Below are 12,349 nucleotides of genomic sequence, written 5' to 3'. Positions count from 1 at the left end.
CGTATGCTTCACTGAATGTGTAACATTGCACGTATAATGCACTATCCCCAATGTGAATTTTCCTCTCCGTTGCAATTCTTTTTGAACTGTCTACGCCCACAACGTGTCACTGTGAATGTAGCCTTGAGGCACCCATACATTCCCAGATGAGACAACAGATTTGGTCATCAGACAGATCCCTCTGTGACTGAATCTGATCAGAGAATGATCTATTGCTGCCACACATCTGCACGCCAATTTCCAGTCAATTTTATGTTAGAATCTCTGCAGCCACGTCCACCTGCCACCCTCCAGGTCTCCCCATGTGTAATGTGTACCCCCGAACCTACGGGTAGCAACCAAGTGTAGTTTTGGCTCACCTGTTTGCTGGCGCTCCTCCTCCTGTGTCCCATGTCTTTCTAAATTGCCCCAGGAGATGCCAGTACCCATTGGGCCGTGACCCTACCGCATGTATAGACATCAAACAAATGACAGCGCTCATAGGCTGCAATTGAATTGTAGACCAACAGAGGCCTGCAGAGCCCCACAGGGCTAAATACATGCCTTGAATGCAAATCAGATGCAAATCATGTACTAGTCCTATTCTATATTTGTGAAGTATTTGCTGGCAGCCTGTGTGGGTTTGTGAAGTACTTTCTGGCAGCCTGTGTGGCTTTGTGAAGTATTTGTTGGCACCCTGTGTGGCTTTGTGAAGTATTTGTTGGCAGCCTGTGTGGCTTTGTGAAGTATTTACTGGCAGCCTGTGTGGCTTTGTGAAGTATTTACTGGCAGCGTGTGTGGCTTTGTGAAGTATTTGTTGGCAGCCTGTGTGGCCTTGTGAAGTATTTGCTGGCAGCCTGTGTGGCTTTGTGAAGTATTTGTTGGCACCCTGTGTGGCTTTGTGAAGTATTTGTTGGCAGCCTGTGTGGCTTTGTGAAGTATTTACTGGCAGCCTGTGTGGCTTTGTGAAGTATTTACTGGCAGCCTGTGTGGCTTTGTGAAGTATTTGTTGGCAGCCTGTGTGGCCTTGTGAAGTATTTGCTGGCAGCCTGTGTGGCTTTGTAAAGTATTTGCTGGCAGCCTGTGTGGCTTTGTGAAGTATTTGTTGGCAGCCTGTGTGGCTTTGTGAAGTATTTGTTGGCAGCCTGTGTGGTCTTGTGAAGTATTTGTTGGCAGCCTGTGTGGCTTTGTAAAGTATTTGCTGGCAGCCTGTGTGGCTTTGTAAAGTATTTGTTGGCAGCCTGTGTAGCTTTGTGAAGTATTTGTTGGCAGCCTGTGTGGCCTTGTGAAGTATTTGCTGGCAGCCTGTGTGGCTTTGTAAAGTATTTGCTGGCAGCCTGTGTGGGTTTGTGAAGTATTTGCTGGCAGCCTGTGTGGCTTTGTGAAGTATTTGTTGGCAGCCTGTGTGGCCTTGTGAAGTATTTGCTGGCAGCCTGTGTGGCTTTGTGAAGTATTTGCTGGCAGCCTGTGTGGCTTTGTGAAGTATTTGTTGGCAGCCTGTGTGGGTTTGTGAAGTATTCGCTGGCAGCCTGTGTGGCTTTGTGAAGTATTTGTTGGCAGCCTGTGTGGGTTTGTGAAGTATTTGCTGGCAGCCTGTGTGGCTTTGTGAAGTATTTGTTGGCAGCCTGTGTGGCTTTGTGAAGTATTTGTTGGCAGCCTGTGTGGCTTTGTGAAGTATTTGTTGGCAGCCTGTGTGGCTTTGTAAAGTATTTGCTGGCAGCCTGTGTGCTTTGTGAAGTATTTGCTGGCAGCCTGTGTGGTTTTGTGAAGTATTTGTTGGCAGCCTGTGTGGCTTTGTGAAGTATTTGCTGGCAGCCTGGGTGGCTTTGTGAAGTATTTGTTGGCAGCCTGTGTGGCCTTGTGAATTATTTGCTGGCAGCCTGTGTGGCTTTGTGAAGTATTCGCTGGCAGCCTGTGTGGCTTTGTGAAGTATTTGTTGGCAGCCTGTGTGGGTTTGTGAAGTATTCGCTGGCAGCCTGTGTGGCTTTGTGAAGTATTTGTTGGCAGCCTGTGTGGGTTTGTGAAGTATTTGCTGGCAGCCTGTGTGGCTTTGTGAAGTATTTGTTGGCAGCCTGTGTGGCTTTGTGAAGTATTTGCTGGCAGCCTGCGTGGCTTTGTGAAGTATTTGTTGGCAGCCTGTGTGGCTTTTACATAGTTACATAGTTACATAGTTATTTTGGTTGAAAAAAGACATACGTCCATCAAGTTCAACCAGTACAAAGTACAACTCCAGCATCCTCCCTCATATATCCCTGTTGATCCATAGGAAGGCAAAAAAACCCCCCACAAGGCATGGTCCAATTAGCCCCAAAAGGGGAAAATTCCTTCCCGACTCCAGATGGCAATCAGATAAAATCCCTGGATCAGCATCATTAGGCATTACCTAGTAATTGTAGCCATCGATGTCTTTTAACGCAAGGAAAGCATCTAAGCCCCCTTTAAATGCAGGTATAGAGTTTGCCATAACGACTTCCTGTGGCAATGCACTCCACATCTTAATCACTCTTACTGTAAAGAACGCTTTCCTAAATAAATGGCTAAAACATTTTTCCTCCATGCGCAGATCATGTCCTCTAGTCCTTTGAGAAGGCCTAGGGACAAAAAGCTCATCCGCCAAGCTATTATATTGCCCTCTGATGTATTTATACATGTTAATTAGATCTCCTCTAAGGCGTCTTTTCTCTAGACTAAATAAGCCCAGTTTATCTAACTTTGTGAAGTATTTGCTGGCAGCCGGTGTGGTTTTGTGAAGTATTTGCTGGCACCCTGTGTGGCTTTGTGAAGTATTTGCTGGCAGCCTCTGTGGCTTTGTGAAGTATTTGCTGGCAGCCTGTGTGGCTTTGTAAAGTATTTGCTGGCAGCCTGTGTGGCTTTGTGAAGTATTTGCTGGCAGCCTGTGTGGCTTTGTGAAGTATTTGCTGGCAGCCTGTGTGGCTTTGTAAAGTATTTGCTGGCAGCCTGTGTGGCTTTGTGAAGTATTTGCTGGCAGCCTGTGTGGCTTTGTGAAGTATTTGCTGGCAGCCTGTATGGCTTTGTGAAGTTTTTGTTGGCAGCCTGTGTGGCTTTGTGAAGTATTTGCTGGCAGCCCGTGTGGTTTTGTGAAGTATTTGTTGGCAGCCTGTGTGGCTTTGTGAAGTATTTGTTGGCAGTCTGTGTGGCTTTGTGAAGTATTTAGTTGGCAGCCTGTGTGGCCTTGTGAAGTATTTGTTGCCAGCCTGTGTGGCTTTGTGAAGTATTCGCTGGCAGCCTGTGTGGCTTTGTGAAGTATTTGTTGGCAGCCTGTGTGGCTTTGTGAAGTATTTGTTGGCAGCCTGTGTGGCTTTGTGAAGTATTTGTTGGCAGCCTGTGTGGCTTTGTGAAGTATTTGTTGGCAGCCTGTGTGGCTTTGTGAAGTATTCGCTGGCAGCCTGTGTGGCTTTGTGAAGTATTTGTTGGCAGCCTGTGTGGCTTTGTGAAGTATTTGTTGGCAGCCTGTGTGGCTTTGTGAAGTATTTGTTGGCAGCCTGTGTGGCTTTGTGAAGTATTTGTTGGCAGCCTGGGTGGCTTTGTGAAGTATTTGCTGGCAGCCTGTATGGCTTTGTAAAGTATTTGTTGGCAGCCTGTGTGGCTTTGTGAAGTATTCGCTGGCAGCCTGTGTGGCTTTGTGAAGTATTTGTTGGCAGCCTGTGTGGCTTTGTGAAGTATTTGCTGGCAGCCTGGGTGGCTTTGTGAAGTATTTGCTGGCAGCCTGCGTGGCTTTGTGAAGTATTTGCTGGCATCCTGTGTGGCTTTGTGAAGTATTTTTTGGTAGCCTGTGTGGCTTTGTGAAGTATTTGTTGGCACCCTGTGTGGCTTTGTGAAGTATTTGCTGGCAGCCTGTGTGGTTTTGTGAAGTATTTGCTGGCAACCTGCGCGGCTTTGTGAAGTATTTGTTGCCAGCCTGTGTGGCTTTGTGAAGTATTTGCTGGCAGCCTATGTGGCTTTGTGAAGTATTTGCTGGCAGCCTGTGTGGCTTTGTGAAGTATTTGTTGGCAGCCTGTGTGGCTTTGTGAAGTATTTGCTGGCAGCCTGTGTGGCTTTGTGAAGTATTTGTTGGCAGCCTGTGTGGCTTTGTGAAGTATTTGTTTGCAGCCTGTGTGGCTTTGTGAAGTATTTGCTGGCAGCCTGTGTGGCTTTGTGAAGTATTTGTTGGCAGCCTGTGTGGCTTTGTGAAGTATTTGTTTGCAGCCTGTGTGGCTTTGTGAAGTATTTGCTGGCAGCCTGTGTGGCTTTGTGAAGTATTTGCTGGCAGCCTGTGTGGCTTTGTGAAGTATTTGTTGGCAGCCTGTGTGGCTTTGTGAAGTATTTGTTTGCAGCCTGTGTGGCTTTGTGAAGTATTTGCTGGCAACCTGCGCGGCTTTGTGAAGTATTTGTTGCCAGCCTGTGTGGCTTTGTGAAGTATTTGCTGGCAGCCTATGTGGCTTTGTGAAGTATTTGCTGGCAGCCTGTGTGGCTTTGTGAAGTATTTGTTGGCAGCCTGTGTGGCTTTGTGAAGTATTTGTTGGCAGCCTGTGTGGCTTTGTGAAGTATTTGTTTGCAGCCTGTGTGGCTTTGTGAAGTATTTGTTGGCAGCCTGTGTGGCTTTGTGAAGTATTTGCTGGCAGCCTGTGTGGCTAACACATTACAGCAGAGTTTGGAAGAACCTACCCTCATTCCGTAGTGCCAACGACAAACAAACAGAGTTCTGAGGACAAGAAATCGGGGGCTTTGAACAATGTAATCCATCCCAGTTTTCACACTCAACACAGTTTAGAGAATAACCTGAAAATACAAATGTAATACAATATTACTTATTATTTTGGTGACATAAATACATATAACAGCCAGTCACATGTGTGGCATACTATCTATTCAATGCTATGCACATCCTACTATTAAAACACTAGAATAGGGACCCTGGTGTAACCAGGAGACTTGACGAGCCTATGGGTCGGCGTGTCCTGTGTATGCCCGGGGCATGCACCTGCCCCGCACAAGAATGCGTCCAGGCACAGTATGCTCCTGATGACATGGGTGTATGGGGTGGGCACATACCAGCACATGCCCCGTATCAGGGGTCAGCTATCCTTCAGAGGCTGCCAGAAGGACCCAGGAGGAGACTGGAGCTGCGGCGAGGGACACAAATTACTTCTAGGGGCTGGAAGAAGCTCCAGGTAAGTAAAGCTACATTTATTTTTCACCTCAGAAATCTTTTAAAGGACAACTGAAGTGAGAGAAATATGGAGGCCGCCATATTTATTGCCTGCTAAACAATACCAGTTGCCTTTTTTCTTTGGCTGCAGTAGTGTCTGAATCACACACCATAACCATTTCAGCCCCTGGGTATTTTTCCCCTTATGCATTAGAGCAATTTTCACCTCCCATTCATTCGCCAATAACTTTATCACTAATTATCACAAAGAATTGATCTATATCTTGTTTTTTTCCACCACCAATTAGGCTTTCTTTGGGTGTTACATTTTGCTAAGAATTATTTTTTTCTAAATGCATTTTTACACGCATATTAAGAAAAAAGTGAAAAAAAAATCATTATTTCTCAGTTTTCAGCCATTATAGCTTTAAAATAATACATGCTACTATAGTTAAAACCTATGTATTTTATGTGCCCATTTGTCCTGGTTATTACACCATTTAAATTATGTCCCTATCACAATGTATGGCACCAATATGTTATTTCGAAATAAAGGTGCATTTTTTTCAGTTTAGCATCCATCACTATTTACAAGCTTATAATTTAAAAAATCTCGTAATATACCCTCTTCACATGCATAATAAAAAGTTTAGACCCTTATGTAACTATTTATGTTTTTTTTTTCTTAATTGTAATTCTTTTTTCTTTCAAATTTTTATTTGGGTAATTTTTGGTGTGGGGGGTAAACAGTTAATTTTAAATGTAATAATGTGTGTTTATTGTATAGAAAATGTATGTAGATGTAGTATTACTATTTGGCCACTGTGAACATTTTTTTTTAGTCCTGGAAGCTTCCAGGAATTATAAGTAGGACGGGAAACCTATTTTTTTCAGAAAGACGGCGGCTTCTGAAAAGAAGCCATCGCTCTTTCTACCGGGATCATAGATCAATGAATGGGAACTATGTTCCCATTCATTGATCTCTGGGCTAATGGGGGCGGCACAGGAGTGCACGGGTGCACAGCCTGATCACACAAAGGAGTGTGCCGCGGCACAGCAGCAGCTACCTGGATGTGACAATCATGTCCAGGCGGCATAAATGGTTAAAGGGTTACTTAAGCCTCGTCAAAAAGGAGGCCCTCGCAGTCACTCGCAGATTCTCCTGTCCCCCATCGCCAGCTAGTTTCAATTGGCCTGGCCACATGTCTTCTTCTACGCGTTCCCATCCGCAATAGCATCCTGCACAAGCACAGGATGCTAATGGCCAGGCCTGTTGGGCTTTTGGTGAAATGAAACTAGCGGGCGGCAGGGGCCTGGAGGAACTGTGAGTGACTGCGAGGGCATGGGATGGCTGCAGGGGGTAGGTAGAAGCACAAAGTGAGTATAACTTTTTTTTACAAGGCTTAAGTATCCCTTTAACCACTTGTCCCTATGATGTGAAAATAAGTCTCTGCACTCTCCTCCCTACAAAATCTTAAATAACATGGTTTATTTATCTCTGATGTGATAATGTCACTACAGAGTTGTAAATTAATGACAGAAAAACCCGTTCTTCCTCCCAGGGAATTCAGTAGCAGAGTAAATTAGTAAACAAGTGTAAAATACACATTCTGGGAGCAAACAGTAGCAGATTGTATACATTACTCAATTGTTACATATAATACATTTTCAAAACAAATGAACTGTTCAAATAAACAGGAGCGATAGACAAATACAATGTGTGGGTGTAACCACTTCACCACTGAGGGGTTTTACCCCCTGAGCACCAGAGCAATTTTCACCTTTCAGCACTCCTTCCATTCATTCGTCTATAACTTTATTATTACTTATCGCAATGAAATGAACTATATCTTGTTATTTCTGCCACCAATTAGGCTTTCTTTAGATGGAACATTATGCCAAGAATTATTTTATTCTAAATGTGTTTTAATGGGAAAATAGGAAAAATGTGGGAACAAATTAATTATTTTTCAGTTTTCGGCCATTATAGTTTTTAAATAATGCATGCTACTGTAATTAAAACCCATGAAATTTATTTGCCCTTTTGTCCCGGTTATAAAACCGTTTAAATTATGTCCCTATCACAATGTTTGGCGCCAATATTTTATTTGGAAATAAAGGTGCATTTTTTCAGTTTTGCGTCCATCCCTAATTACAAGCCCATAGTTTATAAAGTAACAGTGTTGTACCCTCCTGACATAAATATTTAAAAAGTTCAGTCCCTAAGGTGACTATTTATGTAATTTTTCTAATTGTAAATTTTTTAATTTTTTTTTAATTACAAAAAAAAAAAATGGGGAGTGTGGGAGGTAATGAGTTAATTTTTTGTGTAACACTAATTTATTTCTATGTAAAAAATGCTTAGGGTGTAGTTTTACTATTTGGCCACAAGATGGCGCCAGAAACTTTTTGTTTAATGCGACCTCCAAGCGTCCTTCCGGACGCTTGAAGGAAGTACAAGGAGGCTGGCAACGTGGGTTTTTTTTTCACAATGATCGTGCTGCCCATCGGAGAGCAGCGGATCATTGCGGTGCTTAGATCAACAAACGGGAATGAATTTTCCCGTTCATTGATCTCCGGGCGAGCGGGCGGCGGCGTGTTTACGAGCGGGAGCGCGGGCAGCGGCGGGAGCACGGAAAGTACGGATTTCTCCGTCCCTGGGGGTTAAAGGATGGAAAAAGGGATGGAGAAATTCATACGGGCGGGGGTAAAGTGGTTAATGTACAATATAACTGTTTACATTAAAGCCCTGGCAGTAATAGACAAGCCCAATTGGGTCCTCTCTACTGTGTAGGCACAGATGCCTCATGTCTGAGCAGTAGAACGGACTGGATCGGGCGTGGCTTTTTCTATGTGATTATTATTGTTTTGTTCTGGGAGGCTGCCAGCCCTTGAAGGGACACAATGTTATTTTCAGAAGCAGACTTTTTAGATTCCATTGGTACCTTCACAAAAATCCTAGTGGTTCTGGTTCCCCCTGACTACACCGAGCAACGACTCTAGCTTGCAAGGATGACAGGACAGAGGTGTGCTCTAATCCATCTGCTCCAGATTACAGTATGCCTGACATTCCCGGGATGCAAATGGTGATTTGCATATTATAATAATGGAATATGTGATATTCAGGAAGAAGTAAAAATAGCTGCTGCCAAAGTGAGCCACATGTAGAATTAGCTGGAGAGGTCACTGAAAGGAATTCGAGGCTGGAGCAGCCTCTCCCAAATGATCCGCAAGAATTTATCCTTTCAGGAAGCTGACAGGGAATAGAGAAACCTGATTTTTATAGAGTTGATGCTCTAAACTGTGGTAATATTGCTGCGAGCAGACAGCACATGCCAATATTACCATCACTACCAGCAGCAGTGTACTGCGAGTTATTTATTTATGTAAGTATTTATATAGCACCGACATATTACGCATTGCTGTACAGAGTATATTGTCTTGTCACTAACTGTCCCTCAGAGGGGCTCACTATCTAGTCCCACCATAGTCATATGCAGGGCCGGTTTAAGCAACAATGGGACTCCAGGGCAAAATAAACCTGGGGGCCCCCCAACATATACCCCGGAACAAAAATCGGCATTAGGGGACCCTTTTTGCAGCTGGTATAGTCAGGGTGTGAAGTCCCAATCGGTCGGAGCTCCACATTCTGGCTACCCCAGCCTGCATGGGGACAAGGGGTTAAAAAGTTTCAGGAGGGGGACCCCACATAATTTAAAAAAAAAAAAAATTCCCACACTCTAAACATAAAAAAAAAAAATTGGGAAAATAGGAAAAAATGCCAGGGATCTTCATACAGCCATATTGCGGCTGTATAGCGATCCCTGGCCAAAGCGCTGCGGCTGCGTATGGACCCCCTGGAAACCCCGTCAGGAAATTTATTGCGCTTTCGTTTGATGCATGTAAAATTACACTACCGTTAGGTTTGCTACTAAAAGGGACATTTACCGCATTTAAAAGTATACTTTTTTCCTTTGAAACTTTAAAATCGATTTTCTCAAAAACTATACGGTCTTTTTGAAAAATAGTTTTGTCCTCTTATTCCTAATGATCTCCTTAACATATCCTGCAAATTTAGGGTTTCTAGCATTTAAGGTGGATTTGCTATTAACCATTAAAGTCGGCAGGTTTTTAAATGTGTATTTTTTTTCCTTTGAAACTTTAAAATCGATTTTCTCAAAAACTATAAGGCCGATTTCAAAAAAATTTTTTTCCTCTTGTAGCCACTGGGGGCCCCTACAAGCTCTGGGGCCCTGGGGCAGCTGCCTCCTTTGCCTCTATGGTAGCGCCGGCCCTGGTCATATGTCTATATCATGTAGTGTATGTATCGTAGTCAAGGGCCAATTTAGAGGGAAGCCAATTAATTTATCTGCATGTTTTTGGAATGTGGGAGGAAACCGGAGTGCCCAGAGGAAACTCTCGCAGACATGGATAGAACATACAAACTCCTTGCAGATGTTGACCTGGCTGGGATTTGTACCAGGGACCCAGCATTGCAAGGCAAGAGTGCTAACCACTAAGCCACCATGCTGCCCTATGGTATATGCTACGGTACTCAAACAGCATGAGCATTGCTATGGTAACACGCGTTACTAAGGGTAATGCTCGGTAGTAACGCGTGTTACCGTAGCAATATGGTGTGAACCCTGCCGGCCACCGAGACTGTGTAAATCCCACACGGGGAGTCCAGTGTGGTAAGAGGCCCATCAAACCTCCCAAAAGACGTCCAAAAGTTCCAGTTTTCACATAAGACTCAACCCTCCAATGTATAATATACAATGAGGTATTTATTAATTCATAGCAGTAATACAGCACACAAAAAAGCACAACACAGTCTTCTTTGCTACTAATGTTCTGCTAATTATCAATATTACCAAACCAATTCATTATATCATGTTTTTTTTTTGTTCAGTGTCACTTTAACCACTTCAGCCCTCAGTTGTGTTTCACTTTATGCTTCCGAGCAATTTTCACCTCCCATTCATTTGTCTATAACTTTATCACTACTTATCACACTTAACTGATCTATATCTTTTTTTTTCCACCACAAATTACTGTAAATGCATTTTAACAGGAAGAATAAGAAAAAAAAACGGAAAACAATCATTATTTTCAGTTTTTGCGCCATTATAGTTTTAAAATAATACATGCCTCCATAATTAAAACCCACGTATTGTATTTGCCTAATAGTCCCGGGCATTACACCGTTTAATTTATGTCCCTATCACAATGTATGGCAACAATATTTTATTTGGAAATAAAAGTGCATTTTTTCCGTTTTGCATCCATCACTATTTACAAGCTTATAATAAAAAAAAAAATAGAAATATTTCATCTTTACATGGATATTTAAAAAGTTTAGACCCTTAGGTAAATATTTACGTTTTTTGTCTTTATATTGTAATGGGGTTTTTTTTGTTTGTTTTTGTCTGTTTTTTTTTTATTAAACATTTTATTTGGGTATTTTTGTGAGAGTGGGACGTAAATAGTATTTTTTTTATGTAAATATGTGTTTATTTTTTTTTAACATGTAGATGTAGTTTTACTATTTGGCCACAAGATGGCAACCATGAGTTTATTTACATTACGTCACTCTAAGCGTAACATGTACGCTTAGAGGGATATAGGGGGGATGTAAGAGGCAGAAAGAGCGAGGTTTCCGAGAGAAGCTGTCGCTTTTTCTGCGGGGGAGAGGAATCAGTGACTGGGCACCATGTCCCGATTCATTGATCCCTGGGCTAACAAACCACGGCCCAGGAGCGCACGTGCTCGATTGGTCTCGGGAGCACACATGCGGCCTTTTGGACATAGCCTTTACGTCCAAAAGACTTAAATGGTTAAGGGGAATAGTGGGAACAAGTCAAAAACATTTTTCAAAAATCCTGCTGTTTTTAGGAAAACTGAGTTTAAAATTTAAAAAGAAAAAAGTTTTTTAAGCTCGGTAAGATGACATTTTGATAATTTAAACAACATTTTTTCCTTTGAATTTTTAAAATCGATATGCTCAAAAACTACAAGGTCTTTTTGAATTTTTTGTTACTTGTTGCCACTATTCCCCTTAACATGTGTAATAATTCTGGTGACAATAAAATATATGGGGTCTTTGCTGTTAACCACTAAAATCAGCACAAAATTATGCAAAATGATGCGTAAAGCGTGAACTTTCAAATGGATTATAGAAAATCAATTGAATTTTTGAAAAGAAAAATTGAATTGAAAAGAAAAAAAAATACCCCAGAAAACTTCTGATATAATTAATTTTTATGTGTAGTTCGGATAATGAATAGAACAGTAGTAGCAAAGAAAGCTTTTTTTTCCATAGCATCTTGCTTTCCTGGAAGCAGGCATAGAGTTAACATCCTGTGTTTACAAATTAGCTGTTCTGTCGTGGCAGAGGAGATTCCTGAGCTAACTCAGCTGAGAGATGTTCTGATTTGTCACAGTGGGCATACAGGGTGCATTCCTCTCTGTTTTCCATCTGTCCTGTGCAAGAGTGCAGGTCCACTTTAAAGGACAACTGTAGTGAGAGGGATATGGAGGCTGCCATGTTTATTTCCTTTTAAACAATAGCAGTTGCCTGGCAGCCCTTCTGGTCTGTTTGGCTGCAGTAGTATCTGAATCACACCAGAAACAAGCATGCAGCTAATCTCGTCAGATCTGACAATACTGTCAGAAACACCCGATCTGCTGCATGCTTGTTCAGGGGCTGTGGCTACAAGTATAAGAGGCAGAGGACCAGCAGGGCTCCAGGCAACTGGTATTGCTTAAAAGAAAATAACTATGGCATCCTCCATATCACTTTCACTACAGTTGTCCTTTAAGTGTAGCAGCAACAGTAATATAAAGCTTACTGGACTCTGTTTAAAAAAGAAAATGTAACTCAGTAATGCATTAAAGAGAATCTGTATTGTTAAAATCGCACAAAAGTAAACATACCAGTGCGTTAGGGGACATCTCCTATTACCCTCTGTCATAATTTCACCGCTCCCCGCCGCATTAAAAGTAGTCAAAAACTGTTTTAAAAAGTTTGTTTATAAACAAACAAAATGGCCACCAAAACAGGAAGTAGGTTGATGTACAGCATGTCCACACATAGAAAATACATCCATACACAAGCAGGCTGTATACAGCCTTACTTCTGAATCTCAAGAGATCACTTGTGTGTGTTTACCTTCTGTCCCCAGCTTCTCTCATGCACTGAACATTACAGGCTTCCTGCAG

General features: G+C 42.4%; 1 protein-coding gene across 1 annotated transcript in view; it reads right to left on the bottom strand.

The window, feature by feature from the left end:
• Positions 1-12,349, bottom strand: part of LOC137523102 (ly6/PLAUR domain-containing protein 8-like) — a 44,107-nt gene that overhangs the window by 28,222 nt on the left and 3,536 nt on the right. The window contains exon 2 of the mRNA XM_068243319.1: positions 4,645-4,758. Within this exon, the coding sequence (XP_068099420.1) occupies positions 4,645-4,758 (114 nt within the window). The remainder of the gene's footprint in view (positions 1-4,644; positions 4,759-12,349) is intronic.

This window comes from Hyperolius riggenbachi, chromosome 6 (genome assembly GCF_040937935.1).
Source record: "Hyperolius riggenbachi isolate aHypRig1 chromosome 6, aHypRig1.pri, whole genome shotgun sequence".
Classification (NCBI taxonomy): Eukaryota; Metazoa; Chordata; class Amphibia; order Anura; family Hyperoliidae; genus Hyperolius; species Hyperolius riggenbachi.
Note: the sequence above shows the minus strand (reverse complement) of the source record. Positions and strands in the feature narration are given on the sequence as shown.